This window comes from Corvus kubaryi, unplaced genomic scaffold, assembly GCF_017639235.1.
Source record: "Corvus kubaryi isolate FWS band 111438036 unplaced genomic scaffold, C.kubaryi_AGA036_p1.0 split3-131, whole genome shotgun sequence".
In the NCBI taxonomy this organism is placed as follows: domain Eukaryota; kingdom Metazoa; phylum Chordata; class Aves; order Passeriformes; family Corvidae; genus Corvus; species Corvus kubaryi.
The window spans coordinates 4159282-4184806 of NW_024582083.1; the positions used below are offsets into that span (position 1 = coordinate 4159282).

Here is a 25525-nt window from a genome sequence, read left to right on the forward strand (position 1 = left end):
CTGTTCTTTTCATTCTCTGCAAATAGATTATTCAAACATAAATAATTTGCTTAAAGAGACTGGCAACTACCAAGAGAACTAAATATACATAATGGCATATTACCAAACGCAAAAATTATATGTTTAATATGTGGTTACCTACATTCTTCAGTTTCTTAGCAATATTACCCTGTGACTTTAAATGAAAGTCAGCAATTTTTTTTAAATGCATGTGTCACCAGTTACCAAATGGAATTATCTAAGGAACCATGCAGTGAGCAAAAAATAGCTGCAGCCTTCTGCAGTATCTGTAGAACAGGTTATTTTTTAATCCAACGAAGGTTTATTTATATGTTTACTTCTAATATTTTGCACATTTCTATTAGTTGTCTGGCTATAGGAACCCATATTACAACAATTAGATATTACCAAAATTCCTGGTTTGGATTGTTTCTCCATCACCTACCTCTGGCAGAAATACCTTTCTGTTTAACACCTAAGAGTGGGTATTTCTTCACATCCTGAAACTGGTATTTCCAGACTTATGTGGCTTGCAGACACCCATAGTTTCTGTATAACATTTTTTAAAAATTATTTTCAGGAGGTGTGGGGGAATGCAAATGTTCCTTATGCCTGCAGGAGATTACTGATACCAGACAAACTTAAAGGTGAAAACTTTAGTCTAGAAAATTCAGCATAAGTGAGTGGTAAAAATTGCAATTCTAGATCATATACAATATCCCTGCCATATTGTCTAATAGTTCAGCTAGTTTAGAGATGTGGTGAACCACACACCACGCTTTTACTTCCAGCCTTCTTTCCCATGCACATTCTTTATATTCCACACTACTGACCACTCAGTCCTTTCTCTGGGCTATTCCAGCTTTATTTCTTTCCACAAAATTAAATCCCAAATCTGTCATATCTTTAAAAGGCTCCTTAGGCCCATGCTACTGTGCCATGCAAGAGTGAAATAGGGCTGCTTCTTTCTATGTCCCAGGAGGGTTATCCTTGTTTATAATCTTGTCTTGTTCCACACAGAGTTCAATTCATGTCTGCATTTGCTGTTTAAAATATCAGAATATTAAAAAACCACATACGTTAAATCCTTTAAATGATACACATTTTATCAAATCCATAAGCTCTCATTCTTCACAGATACTACATACTAGTAAGAGATGCACAGCTGTGTTGATTTTCTCTTTCCACTCTTTCCCCCTCTTCCTTACACTCAACTTCTCTCAGATGTAGGAACTTGCATTATTATGCCAATATTTTCCAATGTAAAACACTTTTTTATTTACTAATTTTTCAGTCAATTATTAAGGATGCATTTGGCTATGCATGGTGGCCCTCCAGGCTGCAATCTCTAAAGTTACAGCCAAAATACCTCCCACTATTCCAAAGAGTGAAGTTAAAGGAAAATATATTAATTTGCCCTTGGGGGTGGGAAATCTAGCAAGCTTTTCTTTGAACAACTTTAAGATTTCTTTTAGGATGTACAGGAGGGACTTGAAAATGGCAATGTGACAGGCATAATCTCAGAGGTGTGCACTTTGAAGCATTCCTAAATATTCCTTCAGACTTGTTCCATGAAATCTGTGATACACACACATACACTCAGAGATTTGCTGTGTCTGTAGAACAAATGCTGTCAGGAATACAGTCCAGGTGTGCTGGGCTATAGCACAGCCTCTCCTGCATCTCTGCAAAACAGGGCATAGAAAGAATCACCCTGAACTGACTGCATCTTATGGAAACCCGATGGTGCCTTTGTGAAGAGAATATCTGCTGGTTTACCAAATGTTCACCATGATTTCCAGTTCCTGGCAACTCTATAAGAATTTGTACAGCCCAGTCTGATGTTCTTGGCTGCAGGATATATGAACCTTCCAGTTCCCCTCTGCTGCCCACACCAAGTAATCTGCTTTGCATCTGCCAGTCACTAAAAGGTACCTAAGTTTCTCCTCAACATATCCTTAAATGAGACCCATTGTAAGAGAATGATTTCAGCATTCTTGCCTCTCTGGAAGTGAAGCTTTCCAAATGCTGTCAATGACAAACAGGGAGTAAGTACTACTTCAACTTTCTCTCCATTTTCCAAACCACATCTGGAAGGGGAAAATCAGACTCTACTGCATGCTGTTAGGTAGTCCTCCCTTCCACAAATCTGGCCTTTCCTCCTAGCAGATCTCCCAGTCCAGTGCCCCCCATCTCCATGAGAAACAACTGCAAAATACTTTCAATGGTAACAAATGATTCCTGACACTATGCTGCATTTCCCAAAGCCAAAGACTGAGGGCAGCAAAAATGAGAGAATTAGATCTTTTGTACTAAAGGAACATTCTATGACTCATTGCACATGCCGCACTTGGCTTTTTGGCAAGTATCCCCAAAGAGCAGCCTTAGCAATGGACTATGCTAAAGTTGCTCTTTAAAGCAAAGCAATGTTTTATAAAATGTTTTTATCAAAATTAATGTGCAGATCCTATGCAGCACTGCAACCTAGATGGTGATACTAGATAGCTAGAGACCATGACTGTGACAATGATAACTCCCAGTTGACCCTGAAATGGTGCAGGATCTGTTCCAGCTGGATCCCTGCAAATCTAAGGAGTCTGATGGGATTCATTCCAGAATCCCATCCCAGAGCTGGCTGATATCATCACAAAACCTCTCAGGATGATTTTGAGCAGTCTTGGGAACCTGGAGAGGTCCCAGCTGACTGGAAACTGGCAAACATTGTCCCAGTTTTCAAGAAGGGTGAGAAAGAGAACGCCACTATAGGCCCATGTCTTGGGGTGACTTTATGATATGTATTCCCCATCACTGCTATTTGCCCAGAAATTAATTTTGTGCCTTTCTGTGCCTTTAAACTGAGCCTGAGAGGGGGGAGAGGAAAAAACTGTGTGAACTTTTCAAAACAGTTGTTCAAGGACACAGACACACACTCCTCTGCATTCTTCTGCTGCAGCAGCAAGAGCAGAGGAAGCACCCTTCTTGCTTTTCAGCCAGCTTTCAGCTCCTTTTCTCTGGAGGCAGATGGAGAGTTGAACTTTGTTTTCCTGGGACTTTGGATTTTCCCTTCTTCTCTTCTGGACTGTTTCAACATCAGAACACATCAGGAGAATTTTCCTCCGAGGCCCTGGAGGTGGGCCCACCATGACCCAGCTCCAAGAAGGAGGAGAGAGACCACACCTACAGAAGGACTCTGAAATCTTCCCATGTTCTCTCCACAGTGAGAGGTTTTATTATTTAGCATTATTATCCTTTTCCTGTGTGTTTGTTAAATAAATACGTTTTTTATCTCTTTCACTTTCCTCCAAGGAAATTTTTTTTTTTTTCCCCAAACCTGGTGGGGGAGGGCTGGTTGTAACCTGCCCTCTATCAGAGGATATTTTCCTCCAAATTTGTCCAAACCAGCACAGCCTGTCAGTCTCACTTCAGTGCCTGGTAAAGTTAGGGAGAGGATCATTCTGGTAAGTATTGAAAACCAGCTGAAAGGCAACACAGTCACTGGTCACAGTCAGCGTGGCTTCATGAGGACAAAGTCATGCTTATAAACCTGATTTCCTTTTATGACAGGGTAACCCAACAGTTGATGAAGGGAAGCCAGTTGACGTGGTCTTTTTTGATTTCAGTAAAGATTTTGATACTGTCTCTCACAGGATCCTTCTGGACAAAATGTCCAGCTCACAGTTGGATAAACACACCATGTGATGGTTGAGCAACTCATGGGTCATAGCACACAGCTCATGGGTCAGGCACAAAGGGTTACAGTGAATGGGGTGACAGCAGACTGGCAACCTGTCACTCCTGGGGTTCTGCAGGGCTCCAGCCTCGGCCCTGTGCTCTTCAACATCTTCATAAATGACTTGGATGCAGAACTAGAAGGGATACTGAGCAAGTTCAGAGATGATAGAAAACTGGGAGGAGCTGCTGACTCCGTTGAAGTCAGGGAGGCCCTGCAGAGAGGCCTTGGTAAAGTAGAAGGCTGCGTAATCACCAACCACAGGAAGTTCAATGGGGGAAAGTGCCACCTTCTGCACCTGGGATGGGGCAGCCCTGTATGTACAGTACAGACTGGGGAATGAGACACTGGAAAGCAGTACTGTAGAAAGAAACCGATGGGTCTTGGTTGATGACAAATTGAATCTGAGTCATTGTCCTCTGGCAGCCAGGAGGGACAACCATGTCCTGGGGTGCATCAGGCACAGCCTCACCAGCTGGGCACTGGAACAGGCTCCCCAGGGATGTGGTCACAGCACCAAGCCTGGCAGAGTTCAAGAAACATTTGGTCAAGGCTCTCAGGCACATGGTGTGACTTTTGGGATGTCCTGTGCAGCGCAATGAGTTGGACTCAATGATCCTTGAGGGTCCCTTCCAACTCAGCTTATTCTGTGATTCTGTGATACAGGGCTATGAGTTTATGGGAATTCTGCAGCTAGAAGCAGGCATAGCATTTTTTGTCTTTTTTCTGCTGTTGCTGGGGGAACTGTTGCAGTCCTTGAGGCTTCCTCTCTGGCTAAAGTCTCAGGCTAAAATCTCAGTGCCAATGCCGCCCCCAACAGCTTTGCACAAATCCAATATAACTGCTCCAGAAACGCCTTCTAGCTGAAAAGGGATTTTGGTTTTCTTCTCTCAGCTTCTTGCTTCAATAGCAAGTAGCAGGAGTAAAATATTATGTAGATACGATATCACATTCCCTAAGCACAGAATAAAAATGGAGACCTTCCTGTCCTAACAACTCCCTCTGTACATTAAACACTTCCAACCTGTATAGTTATCTAATTTGCCAGCAACCCTCTCACTCCATGTAAGACCATACAGTCTTGTCAGTGACCCATCAGATGTACTCCACTCTCCAGCTCCTGCAAGTACAGATCTTCACTGAATAATGACCTAACACTACACACTAAATCTCTACCCACTCACTGCATTCCACTACACCCCTAGATACAGAGACTCCAATTACACATCCTGAGTAGCCCTGTTATTACCTGCTTTAGGAGCCAGAAAAGCCATTATTCAAATGAAAAGAACTGCTAAAGGACAGCTATCCTTACTATCATAAAACAGTTAACTGTATAGGACTACAGTAATTGTCATCAACTGTAAAGGCTTGAAAGTCAGGCCTCCACATGACACTTAAAATATGTTTAGGGTCTTTTTGTTTTGCCTTTGTGAGTAGGTGTTCGAGTTTTGTTTGTTTGTTTTCTTTTTTGTTTGTTTTTTAACAGGTCATCTATTCTTTCACTTTTTTATTTTTGCTCCTGAGCTTTCAGAATGTATCCACTTCACATTTTCAAGATGTCTCATATTTTTATGACATTAAGACTGATATTTTCATTTAATCATTATTACTTAGTCCTTGGAAATTTTGAAAATCTAAGCAGACGTGCCACACAACAGACACTTTATGTACTGCATAGCTGTTCAAAATTCCCTCATGCTGAAAACCCTCTTCATTCTTTTGTTGTTCTTTCATTCTCCAGTGGCAATGAATTATGGTAATCATTCATTTCTTCCAGACTAGATCACCCTCAGATCTACCTGCTTTGCTGAACAGTGGAGCATGAGAAAGCTGCAATTACTTTCCATTTTCCTCTTTCCAATTCTGTTGATAAGGAATACCAACATACGACTGTGCTCTACCCCTGCTGCTAGCACAGAAAACTTTATGGGTCTGTTTTACTTCATGACTCTGAACTACAGTGTTGCTCCACGACAAAGGCAAACATTCTATAAAATGCATTTTTTTCCTCAAAATATATTCTTGAAGGTCTGTTAATCATAATTTATGGGAATTTGTTCCACAGAACTGAGAAAACCAAACTATTTTTCAAAACATTACATCCTCTGCTTTTCTAACAAATACAGTATAGTTATATTAAAAAAAATAAAATAGTTATTGCACAGCTAGTATAACCTACTATGACTATAAGCCCAAGACTGCAGACTTAAATTATATCCATTGTCTAAGCATCTTTTGGTACTACTTCACCTGTGTCTAATTGAGACTCAGAAAAGCACTGTTTCATGACTAAACCAAGCCATAATATGTTTACTGTCTTTTCCACCAGTATATTTCTCTCCCACAAATAGCAGTGTTTACTTAAAGGTAAAAAGTTTGCTATGTATTTATTCTGGTTTTGGCTGGGGTAGAATTAATTTTCTTCCCAGTGTCTGGCATGGGGCTGTGTTTTGGATTTGTGATGAACATAGGGCTGATAATACAGACATGTATCTGTTATTGGTGAGCAGGTTTTATGCAGAGCCAAGGCCTTTTCTCCCTTTCACACTGCCATGCTGGGGAGGAGACTGGGGGTGCACGGGAGATTGGGAGGGGACACAGCCAGAACAGGTGACCCAAACTGACCAAAGGGATATTCCAGATCATATGGCATCATATTCGGTATATAAAGTGGCTGAAAGAAAGAGGAAGGGGGGGATGTTTGGAATTATGGTGTTTTTCTTCCCAAGTCACTGCTATGCATGATGGGGCTCTGCTCTCCTGGAGATAGCTGAACACCAGCCTGCCCATGGGAAGCAGTGAATTAATTCCTTGGTTTGTTTTCCTTGTGTGTATGGCTTTTGCTTTCCTTCTAACTGTCTTTATCTCCCCCCACGAGTTCTCAGCCTTTTACTTTCCCTGATCCCACTGGTGAGGGAGTGAGTGGGCAGCTGTGTGGGGCTTGGCTGTTGGCTGGGATTAAAACACAACAGCATGTCACAATATAAAGAAAGCACTACACTTATTAGTAGAAATTAAAACAAAAAACAAGCCAACAAGCTAAAAAAACCTTTCAAACTTCCCAAGAAACTGACATAAGATTAGACAGAATTTTAAAGAGAAAAATCTTTTTCCAAAATGTTTGAATTAATAAATGCAATTTCATAGGTTAATATCAAATTTGTAAAAAATTAATGCAAATCTTTTCTTTGAATACTACTTGCTTGAATAAAAAGACTGGAAGTAGTTGGAAATATGCTTCCATGGAATGACCTAGTATTATCGTTAATCCTCTCTAGCAAGCTAACTGTACTATTACAATTTCTGACTGGATGTTGAAGATAAATTTCCATCCACTTTTTCCCAACACACATACTATACAGTCTATACTTCAGGAAACTTTATATTCTACACTTCATCTTTTTAAATTGCAATAAGCCCTTCCTGCCTACTTTTATATCTAGGGAAGCCTATAATAGTTTGACATTGCTTTCAGTCATTCTAAATGCAACATTTGTTGTCTGAGGGCAGAACTGCTGTTCAGTATTATTCAACACATTAGTGGCAAACACTAGGTCCATCATGTGCTTTGACATTAAAACTAAAATACCAAAGGCTGAGGAATACTCTTATTTATCATAGAAAAAAAAATTTAAAAAGAAGAAATAAAACCAACCTAGCATTTCAAATTCTTTGGAAGCATGTAATTGAAAACAAGGATAGGGCCCATGCATGCTGAAAGTGTCACCAGCACTGTCAGAGCCTCCACACAATCCATATCCTATTGATGAAATATATAATAAATGTAATTTTAAGGATAACTTTTTCATTGAAGCCAACGAGGCCAGAAATTTGCTTTTGTAATGAAACTGCTAAGATTTTGTTTGTATCACATGATTTTTGGAGCTGCTGCTTAAGAGGACTTCAAACTTGCAACAAAGTGAGGGACGTGCAGAAGACTGGTTATTTCAATGACTAATCTAACTGTACATCTTGTTAATAGACAGCAGTGTTAAAGAAAGGGCTATAAGCAACATTTAAAAAAGACAGCTTGAATAGCAGAAATAAATCTTGCTGTAACAGTGCAGAGCTCACCACAGTGTATTCTTCCCACTTAGAAAAATTAGATATTGGTGCTTACAGTTTTGGGGAGAGACTGGATGTGACACAATGGGACCACCTCCCGTGCACCATGGAGGAAGATGCTCAGAGATTGTTTTTGCATGGGCTATATACCAAATATATTCAAAGAAAGCAGATACCTGTAAGAAATAGTATTTGGAGTATATTTCTATTAAGTTAGGCCTGTAAATTTTCAGCCTGAAATTTTCTTTGTATTTGGGGTTATATTCCATCATGTGCTGACAAAACAGCAAAAAAAGTCTGTATTTTTTGCTGCCAAAGACAGAAAAAATTTTGCCAAAATTTCAGTAGCTGAAAATGTTGCAATCACCTTCCTAAAAAAAAAATAGGCATTCTTCAGAGGAAAATGCAAGTTTTTTTAAACAAACAAGCAAACGCAAGCTAATTTGTCTCTGTTGGGTATCACTTCTGTAAAATGAGTAAAAAAAGGCACTAATCTCTAGTAGAGATATATCCATCCTGAACTCTCCATATCACATGTTATAAACACTAAGAAATTCAGGTTTTTTGAAGGGAATGAAGTTAACAACTTTCTGAACTGTTCCTCCCTTCGGCATGCTGTACAGACATCCACCATATGTATAACACAGCACTCTGCCTTAGATTATGTCACTGCTAAAAATCAAAGGTCTGTCACTCTTCATTTTAACAACACATATGCCATATGCATAATGAATGCAACTCCTTTAGTTTTGCTCATTTAAATAAAATGTTTGATTAGAAATTAACATGGGACAGGAAAGAATCTTCAATTAGCTACATTTCACCTTAAATAGCGAAGAACATTTAATGCCTGCAGATTATTCATTTATTTAGAAATTAGTAAATATTCCATGGCATACTTCACCTTGATTTAATATCTAGAGGACTCAATTGAGACTGTATTGTAGAATTGTAAAGACTGCCACCTATTAAAGCAATAAACAAGTCATAGAATGAGTGGAAGAAATGAAAGTTTATTTACGTCCTGTATTGTTTTTCACAAATGGGAAATCAAGACAGAGTGTATTACAGTAAGATTTTTCAGGGTCGCAAATAATTTTGTAGTAATTACTGCAAGTCAAACTGAAAAATGTACATGATACAGATAATGCATTTCAGATATTTCATATCTCAGTCCAGAATCTTAGATGATGTTCCAGTAATTTTCACAAAACATTATCTCTGAAGGAGTAACTTACAAGTTACTGGCTGAAAGAAGAGCTTACTTTTTAATCCAATAACATGACTTTTAATACCTTCACTATTTCATAACAATTTCATTCCTCAGAATTACCAAGCATGATGGAAATCATTGCTATGACCTATTTTCTTTTTGTCATTGTGTACTCTTACTGAGAATCACAAAATTAAAGAATATCCAGATCTGGAAGGGACCCACAATGATCATCAAAGTCCAGCTTCTGTCCCTGCACAGCACCATCTCCAAGAGTCACACCATGTGCCCAAGAGCATTGTCCGAAAGATTTTGAACTCTGTCAGGCTGGTGCTGTGACCACTTCCCTGGGGAGCCTGCTCCAGTGCCCAGCCACCCTCTGGGTGAAGAACCTTTTCCTAATATCCAACCTAAATCTCCCCATACACATAGAATTTATGTTTGTACCTACTGAGTATGCACACTGCTGAAGCTACCTCGAGGTCTTTGATTTTATTTTTGTGGGGTTTTTTTTTCCCATTACCCCATTTGTTGAAAGGCAGTTGCTGCTATTCTGTAAAGTTAGTGCACTAAAGCAATTGTTTTGATAATCAGTTTATCCAAGTAAGTGTTCTACCTCACAGAGCCATGGACATGGAGCATATTCATTAAGAAATTTATTTCATTTTCCCTAGATGTTTGCTTTCACCCACATTAACATTCTGTTGCAGGAGTTTCATAACCCAGTTTCACAAACTGAAGACTATCATCTTAGTACTGCTTTCTTTATATGCTAAAATAGATTAAGATGACTAGGGAGAGTTCACTAACATAAATATAATCTTTTTAATTTTGTCTGCATACTCCACCTTTCATTTACAAAAAGTGAGACAGGCTCCCAAGTATGTACTGAATACAAATCAGCCAACTTTTTGATTTCAGTGTCCATTACCATTACAGTTACAAGCATCCTGGCTAACTACCCATCTTATTAGCTCAAATATATAAAAAAACTGAACAAAAGCACTTTGTTCTGTGAGGAATACAGCTGACTGATCTAATATTTCCTCCTCTGTCCTTTTGAAAAAATATTGAAAATACTTTAAATTATGTGATTTTTGAAATTTGTTTTCTCTCAAATACAGTAAGAGAGCTCAAAAATAGCATGGTACTGTTGCTTACTTTACCACCATTAGGTGGTAATTAAAGTTGTAAGATAGCAATTGGAAGATTTTGCTAGAGGTTTTTTGTATTAATAGATAATGCAAGACTGTGTACTAAATACAAAATCATTAAAATATACAGCATTCCCAGTCTTCACTGTCTTGATAAAATATTATATCCTTGAGAACTGGATTTAGAATTTAGTGTTTTGCTGGCCATAAACTATATAGATAAACCAAATGAGTTGTGGTCTTCAGCACACTAACTGAACAAATAGGTGGCCATTATCAGGAATACAAATGTATGATAAACTAAAGAGAAGGAAAATAAAGAGCAACTAAGCATGCAGAATGATGTTCTGGGCTAAGAAAGTTGAACTGATAAACCTTGAACCAATGTCAGAACACAGAGACCACTAGGGTACACCACTGGCAGTCTGGCTCACAGAATCCTTTATTCTTCTGCAGAGAAGGAGGGTGGATTCCATTCATTTTCAAGCTGTGCAGTTCACCAACATGGAAACGCAAGAGTGAAATGGAAATAACAAGCTAAAAGACAGTATTTCACTAGATGATAGCTCAGAATAAATTAAAGCATAGCTGGTAGCACCAAAATGAAAAAGGCCTGTATTTCTGCACTACTGTGATACTGAGAAACCTAAGAAGCTTCATTTAAAATTCTGTTTCCTATACATTTTTCCTTAAATAAGAATAGTATAGAAATACCAGAAAACAATATTTTAAAGAAACTGTCCTCAGGCATATTTTTACAGTATGAAAATCCTCCAGAACTACTGAGTGCTGAGAGGTTTTCTTTAATAATATGGCTATTATTACTTTGAATATTCATACCTATTTTTGAACTTCCATGTGCTGCTAATAAGCAGTATCTGCTGAATATATCTGTAGGCTGAGTAACTGAGATACAGGGCACTTATTAATTACTCCACTGCCATTGAGGATGTAAAAAGGCTTAACTGATACCAGCTCTAAATACATACTACAGAACCATCTCCATAAGCTGCCTGAAAAAATTTCCAAAATGTCAGACATTAGGGCAAATGTTTGCCCTCTACATATATATAAAAGCCCAATTCTCCCTCTTTTGAATACATTATATTTACAACAGCTTCATTGGATTGTACAAGAAATACAGGACTGGATAACAGAAATTTGGATATTTTATTCACTAAAGTAATAAAATTGTATACTGATACAAGTATTTGTCAAACATTATGTCATAGAGAAACCTAGTTTCAGTTTTAATGCAAACGATTGCCTATTATGAAATGAGAGCACACTGAATTAGTCATTTCCATTAAATCTATGAAGTAGAATTGCCTAGCAACCAAGAAAATTAATTCAGAGATTAAAATAAACACTGTGTCACTGACAGAGCAACTGCTAATCTACCCCAGTAATCATAAAGACACTTAGAAAAGAGGTGTTTTCTTAATTCTTCCTAACAAAGGTAAAACAAACAATTTCATGAAATGAGTCAAAAAGGACAAAGAACAAAAATAAAGAGTCAAAGCAACTGCATAAAGCAAATGCAAATAATTACCCTCTTTTTACATAACATCATTAAAATGAAAACTATTGAAAGTTTTCATATTCTGACAATGGTGAATAAATTGTGGAAGTTTTGAACATGTTTTCCCACTTACAAAGGAGGAATTTGTTTCATTATATTCATTCTATGCAAGTATTCTATATTTTAGTACTTACTAGTTTAATTTATTATAGAATTTATGACCATACTTACCTGAAAAAATTCTGCATCATTACTACCCACTTTTACCCCTAATCAAATTATTCCTAATTATACTTCTGTAGGGCAGCTTTTAAATCATACAGTTTACCACACTGAGATTGTTATAGAAAAAAACCCTAAAACGATAACAGATTAAGGACAGTGAGGATGACTGCAATAATTTAGTTTAATGGCTGCTACCTATTGCTTGTTACATCTGGGCCACTGTGTAATTCATTGTCCCTGAAGGACCACAAAAAGCCTAGTAAAATTATCCCTTTAGAAATAAAACAACCACATTCTGTAACAACATTGAAGTCTATCACCTTGGCAGGGTATTAGATTAGAGGAATGATTACAGGTCAGTGATTCTGGAGTGGCAGTACTTTCATACCTCCCGTAGGAGGCAGTCCATCTTCCCAACTTGAGGTACAGAGTTAGTATGGAGTCAAAAAAAAAAAAAAAAAAAAAAAAGATCAGGAGTGATTAAGGCAAGAATAACATGAAGGAGGAAAAATATATCCCAGAGGACATGACAAGACTTAGAAACTGCAGCAGCTACATCAAATCCAGCTGTCTCTACATTAAAAGATAATAATGAAAATAAAACAGTATGAGGAATAAATCAAGACAGACAAGCACGAATAACTGTGTATTAGTAGGTCACTCCCCAGGCAAGGACATAGCTACTCTTCTATCATGAAACTGTATGTCATTGCTTTGATTGTGTATAATATTCACAAAACACACCCACAGCCAGCTACAGGTTCTTTAAAGTCTTGAAATCTGCATATTACAATCACTAGATGCAGTTCAGAGGGGTCTAAACTGGATTTTAAAAGTTCATACTGTCAATAATTATGTATAAAAGACATGTATTCATCTTCTAGAAGGGGATATGACAGGCAATAAAGGAAGGATATCTGCTGGAAGTACAGACAATACAGATGGTACAGAGATGTAACAGATCAAAATGAAAATGAAAAATACTAACAGCGAAAGTCCCCATTAGATAAACACAGCCATAAAGCAGACAAGAGAGCCCAAATGCCCTTAATAGATTCCCCTGTGTCTTAAATATTTGATGACTGTACCAGATGGGGAGGGGGGAGAAAAATATCTTGTCTGAACCAAAAACATAAACACAGCTGACCTGAAAGACCTACCCACCACTAGGTTATAATTATTCCAGTGTTTTCACTGGTGAACAATGTTCATAAATCTAGAATAATTTGGAGACATTGAAAGATAACATCTTTGAGAAATGGTAGCCTCCATATGCTGTTGAACAGAGTAAATTAATTTTCATTTTTTGGCCTATGTGCCACATGTCATGGGTGTGGTTGAAACATACATATTTTACTGAATTCTTAGGATAGTCACATTGATGAGCATCCTTTTATTAATTTTATCTATATTAATATAATGGTATAAAAATAGAAGATACACAAACCCTACACATAGATGAAAATAGTATCTTTTTCCCTTTACAATTTTTAACAGCACACTTCATATGGCAAAAAAATGTGTAGTGCTCAGACTAGACATTGTCAGAGTCCAGAAACTTCTAATAAAAGAAAACCTTGTAATACATGCTCAGTTCAGAAGGATTTATTAAATCTACTGCAGTCTGGCCCAAAAATACAGGCAAGTGACCAAAATGCTGCTCCAGACCTACATTCAAAGACCAAAGGTCTCATCTACAGTTTGTTACAAGAGGACAGCAAGAAGGAAAACATCAGTGTTAGTCTTGCACTAGAAGCAAGAATTTAATGAAAGTAAACTCCCAGATAATCTTAGAAAGCAGACCATGACCATGTTGCAGAAAAAAAAAAGGCAAAAAGAAGGTCACTAGTAGCCTGCCTTGGGAAAAATTCCATCTGCACAGCAAATTTGATGACCATCTTGGCTTAAGTATGTGAACAAGACACACTAGCAAAATTGTTCAATACCACTAGAAGGTCCAGTATACCCTGCTCGGGAGTAAATCCAAATTCCACTAATTCAAAAGAAAAACACAAACAAAAACCTTTAAAAAAAAGTCTAAGAAGAATTATATTTTTTTAGAAACTGCAGACAGCCACAGTAGACCCAAAGCATATTAGTCACTGTAATACCATGTGATACAAACAAAAAAACCCCTCAGCTGACAAAAAAACTCCATTCAACCTTCCTTCCAGTCTCCTCTCAAACTCTTTTAAATTGCATCATCACATCTTCTCACAGATATCCTGCCAAAAAACCTGACAGCAACATGCAAATTACTCCATGGCATTGTAAGGTCTTAATCTTAGACGTTCATGTGTTTCCTTCTTGCTTACATTGGTATAAAACCAATGAGTACTCACAGTGCATGACATCAAAGATGTATATTTAAGTCCTTTCAAGATCAGACCTTTGGTCATTGATTTTTCAGATTTTCAAATTACTGATGTCTATAATTTTTGGAAGTAATCAAGGGCCATATATGCACTTACAAGCAAATCTAGCCTTTTCAACAACATTGGTGGGCAGCGTAAATAAAAGGGGTCCTAAATGCTCTATCAGAACTATGAATTTTCCAGTGAAAGGAAAGCATTTGATACCAAATATAAATCAAGATTAAATAGTAGACATGTTTTGTGACTCAGAGGAGTAGATGTCAAGCTGACTATGAACACTTGGGAAAGAAGACACTGTTTCATTTTAATCTAGTTCAACCATCTAGTTAAGTAAAATGGCAATAAGGCTCCTGACTACCATAAGAACTGCAAAGAGAACCTGAAGGTGTTTTCAAGGAACTGCAATCTTCTACTAAGAGGAAAGGTCAGGGAAATCATGGTTATGTTTATTTATAATGTCAAAAGTGTATCTTGGTCAGAAGCAGTGGTCAACCTGTCAGTTAAAAATTAGAAGGCTGAGAAATTCTCTGAAGACAATTGTGCTGCTATATTGAAGCACACCAACAAATAGGAAAAGCATTTTATCTTTCTAACATACTCAGATTATTTCACAATAAAGTAAATCACTGTATTTGTGTCAATGAGCTAGAAATGTAAATTACTTTTCTTATATGGGACTGGTTTATCAACAAGTCAAGAACAAAGGCAAGCCATTTTAAGCAGGAAGCTTTTCACACTAAAGCTGCTCAGTTTAAAAATCAATAATACAACGTTCAGTAATATAATTGAATACCTTTATGACCAACACAGTGCAAATAGTCAATGGTCCTTTTCTAAAGGCAATTTCAGACATTTACTTTCATCCTCAGTTATGCATATTGACTTACTATTTACAATGACTTATCAGCCAACTACCCCCATAAATTCAAGTACATGTTCTTTATTGGTTATAATGTTTTTAAAAAACACCATCCTTTTAAAGTTTATAAGTTCTTTCACACCATATGCAGAATTCAAAATATTATTTTATTATACTATCATCATCATTATCAGTAAAAATAAAAATAATTTCACAGACATCTGTTCAGTTAAGGTTTTTCCACAGTGGACTAATCCAGCAGCCAGAGAGGCTGAATTTGGGCTCACTGCCCCCAGAAGCAGCTACTGCATCCTCTTCTACTACAGGTGCCTGAGGTGTTTAACACTGTACTCAGGTAGGGCACAGAAGCATTTGTCTGGTCCAAGTGACAGCATCACCTTCGTCTCAGTTGTTCCCTGACTCCTCCGTTGCAAAGGGAGCAAATCAAACGTAAGCATCACAGAGAACAGATCCCGGCTCCAAGTTGCATCATGAACATGGTAAATAAGTTATGCATAAAAATGTAGCTGGAAATAAATTTTCACCACAGAGGTAACAGAACAAGCAGACCAGTAAAGAGCAAGGAGCTGCTGAATATATATCACTTAGCACATACGACAAGAGGACACATTATGGTATTTAACTGGCAAAAGGCAAAGATTAATTTACTGGAAAGGTTAAGGTAACTTTACCTTGTCTATTGCCATCCACTAACAAGGAAAGCAGTCTTCAAGTGAATGACCTCACTGTTAGGTAACTCACAAACTCTCCCAAAGCATTCAAGTTACTGACAGTAACTTCCACTGTCTCAGAGCAGAAAATCTTTTGAAGGTTGTTTGGTGTGCAGTGAGTCATAGAATGGTAAAAGAGACTGGGAGCAAACAATGTGGCAGATGGAAGTAGAAGACAACAGGATGTATGTATTAGCTTTCTTCTGGAGGGATGAGAATCAGAGCTTTGTGCCATTCAAGCACAGGGATAAGTACTTGGTTTGGATAAGTTTCCTCATCTCACCCTGCGGTACTGATCAAAACCATGACATCAGAAGCTCAGGATCTACTCTGGCATAAAAATATGCAAACCTAAATTCTTAGCTATGATCAAACGTCCTCACCTGAGAACTGCAAAAATATACCCCAAGCTCTTCCCATGGTTGTTTTCTAAAGGATTTTAAATGGATTCAAAGTTATGCCAGGTGCTTACTATGGCAAGTATCTTAATAGAGTAAGAGATGATTTGGTGGGAAAGCAGGGGGTGGGAGGCTTTGATGAACTGCATAAAGAAAGCTAAGCTGATTCACCAGTAGTAGAGGGTGCCACTACACTGTGGAGCCTCCCACACTGGCTCCATCACCTTGCTAAGCAAGGGGGTGCAGTACCAGCTTCCTTCACCAGAGAAACTAGGCCAACAGGTCAATTTTGATAACTCTTTCCATGAATGTGAAATTATATACTTTCCTTTTCCAACTAAAAGAATCTTTCCTATCTCTCATCACTTTAAGATAAAAACAGACTTACTCTCCCTCTTCCCTCACCTATAGCCTTAAATAGCCAGAAACTGCCCAGAGTTACATTACCATAGTAAAATTACAGTATTATTAGTAGCCATGAACATAGCTGCTCTTTTACTTGGGGGAAAAATGTGCTTAAATTAAATGGTCATTATTTTAAAAAGGTAATTCAAATTTATGCTTCTATTAACTTCTCAGGTAAAACTCAAATGTTCTTTCAACTCTAATATTGTCTTCCACCATAGTTTATTGGTGGGCTTGGCAGTGTTGCGTTTATGGTTGGTCCTGATGACCTCAGAGGTCTGTTTCAAAATAAAAGATGATATGATTCCCCTATTTCCATATCAACTTCAGACTTCTGAAGCCCTCCAAAGGTATTTCAAATTCTACTGCTTATCCCTTTCTTCTTTTCTTCATATTGCCTCTCTTGAACTTCTATCACCACAATCATCAATCATCTCTACTTTTTTCCCATCGTGCCTTAGTGCAAAGCAATCCCTGCCTAATCCCTTAGCTAGGCTACTACACTCTCTTTCTTCAGATTCCTCCTTAATGTCCAATTTTGCCTGTATATAATCATTCTTCTGCAACCTGAGAAGTACGATGTGACCAGCTACAACTTAATTAATAAACATTCAACACTTGTCATCTTCTATTACATGTTCCCAGAAGAAAGTAAAAAAATGTTGTAGAATTTAAATTCCATGTCTTCCAGGCATTAAAAAGAAAGTAAAGAAAGCGCTTCCACAGAAAAGTGAAAACCAGGAGAATCAAAAAGAACTACTCTTTTTTTTTAAAAAAAAAAAAAAAATAAAATGCAGTCTTTAGGTACAAATAGGAAGATACTGACAAGTGAGGGGAAAAAAATACTTTGCCTTGATTTTTAAAAAATTTTGGCAGTAGTACCTTTCTGCAAAGCTCATATACCAAAAATTCAGCAAATGCATTTGTCTTGGTCTAGTTTTATACCAGAACCTCAGCAAATGCACTATTCTCCCCATGCCACCATTAAAAAGACTGAACTTCGTTAGAATTGATACCAAATTTATTGTGCTATTCCTTTGGTGTATAATTCTATTGCTATCACTGCTGGGGGAAAAAAATGAAACTTTTACTATGTGAAACAAATAAAAAAGTCCTCAGAAACTATCCAAGTGCAAATGTCAGGTGCACTGCAAGTGCAAAAAGAAGAGTAATGCTTGCACTTAGTAGCTATATTTCAGCAAGTGTTATTTGGAAAATGTTGTTCCAGACAGCTGCAGTATAAATTTTGGGAGGAGTACTGAACTCCTCCATGATAACTAGTAAGAAGGAGATGAAAATTTCGAGGGGAAAAAAAAAAAAGATAACATTTAGCTTTCTTGAGACTAATGCATTGAAGCATAAGAGTTACCATGGACAAGCTAAGAGAACACTTAAGCCATTTTTTTGTGTCAGCGCAGCTCCTCCATAAGGCCCTAGAGCACATGTACACAATAGTTCCCAGATTTGTTAATTCCTACTTGGTGTATGTCTTTGACCCTCTCAATTTTGATGCTCTGAGTTTGATCCCTCTGTAGCTGAGAAAATGACAAGGCTTATTCCTCATTCCTTACACAGGGGAACTGAAGCCTCTGTAACTCCCCACTCCCACAAGAAAAAGATTTGTGACAACACATCAGTGTGGGACTTGCTGCCTGTCTCAGAAATCAGCCATGTGATAAGATGTTAGCAGAATTATGCATTTTAGTCCCTTGAATTGGCTGAAAAGTCTTCTGAAATAGAAGTGTCAAACAGAACATTAACTGACAAAGTATTTTGTATAAGATCAATATTCACCTTTGCCTTTTTTACATTCTGTTTTTCAATGGCTATCAGTTGCCTATATTCATCATGGATTTTATAAAATAATTCACAGTGTCTACAATCTGAGGCAGAACAACGCAGAAATGTGGGGTTTTTTTATTATTTTCTACTCAGTCCTCCATATAAAACTACTAGGGGGAAATAGTATACTCTCACCTGTGTACATAGGGAGAATTATTAGCAGGTAAAAATTATTGTATCAAGAAAGCAAACATCTTTCTTATGTGAGCCCAGTAGCATTTCCTCCATTCTTCCATCTTGAATTTTAGTGCAGCAGCAGGCTACTTAAAACAGGTTACAAAGTCACATTGCCAAATTTTTTAAGGTACTTCTCAGAAATGAAGGCACAGTCATACAATGAAAATATTTTAGATATTAGGTATAACAATCTCTCAGTCCTTCTCCATAAGGAGCCTAAGCACTCAGCTTGATCAAATTTAACTTTGCTGTATCTACAGTATTGCATTGTCCTTCCTAATTTCTTATTTTTTTAGAGTAATTGGAAACCCAGAGTAGCCCTTTTTCCCCAAAGGTGAGCCTTTACTTTCACAAAGTGTAAAAAAAACTTGTTATAAATTTATATTTCTATTTTGATATAGTATTTTTTCAAGAATTTGAGTAAATAAATAATTTAAAATATATTCAATACTTTTTTCCTAAGAATTTACATCTACTATGAAAAATCTTTTTAATATAGCTTATTTATGAAATTGACATCCAAGTGTCAAAATTACCATGAAGACTTAAATTTTCACACATTGAATTGAGGATTCCATCTGCCTTGGGGCAGTTGGAATGTTTTTTGCCCTGAAAGAGTGTATATAAAATTATAATTAAGTCCTATTAATGCTGGATTTTCATGCCTAGGACTAGTATAATGTTAAGCCTGTAAGAAATACAAAGTTTTCTACTATTAACAGAGACATTTCAATGTTAAAGATTAAATAAGCAAGCAAGACTAAATTTATTTACATCATTATCTATGAATAAAAGCCTAATGTATTGAATAATAACATATTCAAATTACAACTCTACAACTCAGTGCTCCTAATGTAAGAATATTAAGTAAGGTAGCCTGTAGTTACTACATAAAGGAGAATAACTCTTACAGTATTAGAACAATTAACTTCAAATTCATATTGACTGTTACTGCATTTTTCTTTAATAAACCCTATTGATTAACTACTAAGGAGTATTAAGCAGGAAATACAGTGACATAGTTTACCAGATGCTAAAGTCTATTTCCATATTTAGCATTGATTACAAAGAAAATTTATTTACTCTGTTAGTGACTTTGTAACTGTTAAGTGAGTATTTTATCTGATGCTCTTATTATAACACACACACCTTTAAGAACAGGGAACAATAAACATGATGAAAGTTAAGACCATTCTACTCTGAAGCAACTTGCAAGAATCCAATCTGAACACAAGCTTGGGAACTAAGCCTACTAAATTGAAAAGGTATTCCCAAAGCAAATAGAGATTGACCTCTGCCCACCAGGTTTTCTTTAAGAATCAAGCACTACAAATCCAGATTTGGTATGAAGAATATCAACCAGAAAATGTCTGCTACTTCCTACTTATAAGGCCAAATTTAAAAATGATTTCCAAGTTACTTTTGAATACTAACATATAACATCTAACTACAGAAGATACAAGCATGGCCCTCACTCAGTGTGGCATTTACATTAAAGAACAAAAAATAACTCCTCTGCTTTATTTACAAATATTGTCACCAAACAAAATCAAAGTGCAAAATACTGATTTCCTCATTCTTATTTTAACCAACTTTGTAACAATAGTCAAAAGAGAAGGACAGTTCTTCTCTCAGAGGTAAATCAGAAGATTTAGAAGACTAACTTACAAAGGATGCCAGAAGTGTTTGGACCCGTTGGCTGTTGGTATTTCTTAATATGAAATAAAACACATTATTTTCATCTACTCTCTACTATCCTACTAAGTCAGCCTGGCATTTTTCAAAAAGTACTGAAGTAAGGGGAAACAATTTAGCCTCTCATGGCTGAAGAAGCAGAGGCTGTGTCTACATTTTACTGATAGCATCCTGGTCTCCTTATGATTTTCTTCCAAAACTCTGCTTAAAGCTCTCCTTTATTGGTATGCTGTGGAACAAATGAAAAAGTTCTGATAACAGGCAGAAGATCCACTTATATCACTAATGCAGGCCAAATACTAAGTCATTATTTCCTGGCATTCAATCATTTCTAGTCACAATAATACTACATATCTTTTTGCTATCCTTCTGGTGAGCCCTTAACTGCGTTAGGTATACTACAGCCCAGAGAGCTGAAATAACATTTGTATCCTCCTCATGTTTGTTGCTCCACTGATTCCCAAGAGTTTATTTTAAAAAGGAATTAAAACTGCAAAATGAAGTTATGGATGAATCATTAAAAAAAAAGAAAATTCATCTTCAATTTAGTGCAAATGGTATAGCATGACTTAGTGTGCTTCAGAACATTTCTCCTTTTTTCTGAAACAGATTGTGGTGAGAACCTCTCACTCCCCTGTACCAAGTTCCTTACAGTACAAAAACTTACAGTGCCTGCGCTCTGAAAAGTTCTTTATTGGGATAAATAACTGGGGCTGGAGACATCATTGCAATCTTAGTGCTTTCACAGAGGGAAGACCTGAAATGTACATTTTTCCATATCACAAAGCTATCAGTTTGACGTCATTGTCTTTCAAACACTGGCAGCTGAGGCCTACCACTGCCACATGCAATTTATGCATGAGGTTTTCAAAATTAGCATGCATCCCTAAAGACATCAGTGAAACTTCTGTTTATAAGTGGACCTGCTATTTTTTGAAAAATAAACCAGTCAAATAAATTGCAGGCTTTAGTTATCCTGGGTTTTCAAGACAGCAAATTTGCAATCTTAGTATGTTAGTCTTAGTATGTTAGAGGTCTAGGATGTAGCATAATGTCAGTGTTACGGAAATTGTGAACAAGTTGTATTTCTGAGATGTTATGACTTTTTACTTTGTTAGAATATATTTTAGTGTTAATTTACTTTATATTTGAGACAGACTTCCTGCACACTTTCAGTTCTCGGACAGCTAGAGATAGCTGAGTAGTAAATACCTTTGAAACCTCCTCCCAAACCTGTACTTACATCCTACCAAAGGAAATGTGATATCAAGGGGAAAAAAAGGGGGTGGAGGAAGAACAACAAGTCTTCTAGTACTTTAAAACAGGAAATGTATGAATAGAAATTATTCTTGGCTTCAATGTTTACAGCTTTACATATGAAAACTGCTGGACAACAGCCTTATCTTATTTTACAATAATAAGGGTAGTGATGCCAACACAAAAACACACTTTCCGAGGCCAATAGAAAGAAAATGGGAAAGGGAGAAGATGACCCTTACTTTGAAGTAAGTTTCTCGTGATTGACTACTTTTAGGAAAAAAAAATGGAATCTATTTCCCTGATTATAACTTTCCAAGATACAGACATAAAGAAATCCTAAGTGTTAAACATTAAAATGTGGAGAGACTGTGGCAGAAGGTCATTATTCGGAACCACTATGTTAAGAATTATGTTTGCACTTAATTATGTCTTATGTCATAAAACTGTCAGAAATAAAAAGACTTCCAAATCTGCTAGAGCTATCTTCATCATATTTATGAAACGCATCAATATGAAGTTATTCACTTCCATCATGGCTGCCAGCAAGACGTAATGCTGTTCAGTGGGAGGTTCGAAGCATCTGCTGTGAAAAGCACAGAGTTGATAAGCAGTGACAATTTATACTCCCATTGATTTTGTATAAATTGGAAAAGAAAAGGAAAGAAACATTTTCATTCGAGATGGCAGGAGGATGAAAAACAGAATATATGAATTACAATTACTGTTGCTGAAGTACTACAATTAACAAAAATGGTCTGGATGACCTGGAACTATACTGTGGATATCAATTAAACACCTAGTAGATAGATCACACTAAATGAAAGCAAAAAAAAACCCAGGAAATATGAAAGAGAACTATCATGTCATACTAGTACCAGTCAATATTTTTCAAGTGCAAAATGCAAAACTTAAGGAGATCCACGATTTCATAATCATCCCTATACTTCCCTATCATGCCATCAAGCACCCCCAAAAATTCAAAACTGAAAATAATTTTTAATTTGTCTCCTGAATTGCAAATATTTTTCAAACTCTAAATGCATTTTAAAAATTGTCATATTCCAATAAGGGAACATGACATCTTGAAATGACAAGTTCACAGGTATGGTCACAGAAACTAAGCAGCATCCCTTTTCACAGCAATAAGGATAAATACATATGATTTCTGAGCTCTTAACATTCTCTGTCTCTGATGACAGCTGGGTACCACTAAAGGGAAAAAAGGCTGAACACATGGCATTGTAAATGGGGGTGGAGGGTAAGTCGTGTTAGCTGTTGTAATCACACTATTAATCACACCATTTTGAGTGGCTATTGGCCATTCAACTGCTTATCGTATGAACAATGAGGACACAGTTTATCGATAACAACACATTCTTTCAATATACAAAAATTATTCACTTTTTTCTCTTTTTTTCTCTTTCTAATAAGAATTTAGGGAGTTTGAATTTCACGCTGTTTCTTCAGGCAATATCATTTGGTAACAATGACGTATTTTGATTCATTGGTCAAACAGTTCAATTTACTTGTTTCAAGAAGCAAAAGAACGCATTTCAGAATTTTAAAAATAGCATGTCTTCAATTTCTAAGTGCAAAGCACCTTAAATAATTTGAATCATACAGTAAAAGTATTGATTTTACCTTCAGGAAAAAAACCACACCAAACCAAAACAAAACAGAAAAACTGACCTGTCCTGTACTTTCTTATTCTATCTGTCATTTACAAATAATAAAATTGAACTGAAGAAACTGCTGTAATCACCAACCAGATACTAATCTATTTATCTATAAACATAAGTGTGTATACACACGGAGCACATATATCCTCTTTTAATGTTCTCATGACTATTTACTCTGCATCTAGATCAAGTCAGGACCATAAACAATTCAAAGCTGCATTCTGTCTAAATGGGTCACTTATAATGAGAAAGCATGACATTTACATGTAGGAAGGAGATTGATCAGGGAGCAGAAAAACAGAATATGGCATCAGTGCCGAAAAACTTGCCTTTACAGGCAATTTATTATAAATTATTTGGCAACTTCCTATATACTCCTCAAAAATGGAAGTGAATTCAAGAAATGTAAAATGAAAAGAATAAAAATTTAACATAGCAAATATTCACTAGGATTATCCTTTGTGCTTGCAGTAAAGAAAAATGAAAAAACCTTGGTTCCTTTCACTACTGTTATGTCGCTTCTACAGAATAACACTTAAGCGAAAAGACTGAAAACACTGTGTCTCCCAAAGATCCACACATTAATTAATAGTCCACAATCACTTTAAACTGGACCTTTAAATGCTAACACAGCCCATAACGTTCAGTTATTTTTAACCAGAAGCCGTGGAACAGAAATGCTCTGAACATGCTGTGCACATCTTGCTAAAGCAATTTCATCTGCAGCCTGCAAAATTAATTTCTGCACAATTCAAATCTGTGTCATACAAGTATTAGAACTATGGCAAGTCTGCTGCAATACATTACAAAACCAAAGTGGCAAAAAGGCAGAGGGAAATTTCAATACTGCCTAATATATACAAAATAGACTCCATGTCTTTGTTCAGTCTGGATTCTCATTCAAGGTGTAAATACTGGTTACATTGTTAGATATCCAACTGCAACCAGCTCCAAATATTGTGTGAGTAGCTCTCTCATAGTTCACACTAGACTCCCTTGACCCAGCTAGACAAGCGTGAAAACGTGAAATAAATGAACGTTAACAAAGACTAGTCTGGAAAGCAGGCTGCATTAAATGCTCGCAACGTTATTTGTATAGATGCAAAATTTGCTACCTAGATTCTTTTAATACTAGATATCAGCTGGCAGTCACTATATTAATGCTATGTGCTATTGCAGAGAGAAAAATGAAGAAAATGATATGAAAATAATATGTCTTTCCCCATCTGGCACATACGGATATTCCCCAACCTTACAGCATGCTGCTAAGGCAAATAAGGAACAGCAAAATAATTATCTCCATGCAAAGAAAAAGCAATTTTGACACAATACCTTTCTGTGTTTGTCCCTCTTCCATATTCTCTTCCATGGCTACCTTTCTTCACTAGAAACAGCTACAGAGAATTAATCAAAAGCTTCAGTCAGATGTAGGAAAAAGTGTGGATTTTTTTTTCCCTGGGAAGCTCCAACAGCAGAGGCTTAGGCAAGTCCTCAGAGCTTAGCTAAGGCTCCCTCACTCTCCTTGTTTGCTTGGAGACAGGCTGTCAAGTGTAATTTCATTCAAATTGCTCTTCCGTGAAGATTATCAATTTTTCTTCTCAAAGCTGCCCATTGTGTACCACTGTAAGCAGGTATTCAAATGAACAGCCTGTGAATTTTGGGGGGAAATTTGGTTTGAGCCCTTATGGCAATGACACCGATTCATAAGCCTCACTTTGCATACAAAATGGAGTAAAGAAATTGAGGTTTGTATTGAAATCTGTGTTTTAAATTGAAAACAGGCTGTACTGAAAACAGATGGAGGGGTGTCCTCCTAACGGGAAGCAGACCACCAACCCATAATTCCCCCTATTTGCTACTGAAGTGGGAAAGCCCAAATGCCTGTGGGTTCTTTATGCTGTATTACTTGTCTTTCTCCCTCTCTCTCTCTCTCTCTCCCCCCGCCTCTCCCCCTCCTCCTGTATCAGCACATTTAAGAATAATATGACTCTTCATTTCCCTTTTTCTCCTATATCTGTATTATCAGGAACTAACAACAAATATACACTATTGCCTTTACAATATTCTAAAAACCATCTTTATAGCAATACAATATTGTGTGTGTGTATGTGTTTACACACACAGGCACAATTTAACACATGACATTAATCACTGCAAATTTTCTGCACTCTACACTTTCTCATTGTCACAGT

At 36.8% G+C, this 25525-nt stretch overlaps 1 protein-coding gene across 1 annotated transcript in view; it reads right to left on the bottom strand.

The window, feature by feature from the left end:
• The window catches only part of GPM6A (glycoprotein M6A), a 120961-nt gene extending 95724 nt beyond the window's left edge, over window positions 1-25237 (bottom strand). The window contains exon 1 of the mRNA XM_042014906.1: window positions 24666-25237. Within this exon, the coding sequence (XP_041870840.1) occupies window positions 24666-24702 (37 nt within the window). The 5' untranslated portion in view covers window positions 24703-25237. The remainder of the gene's footprint in view (window positions 1-24665) is intronic.
• Window positions 25238-25525: the final 288 nt, after the last annotated feature.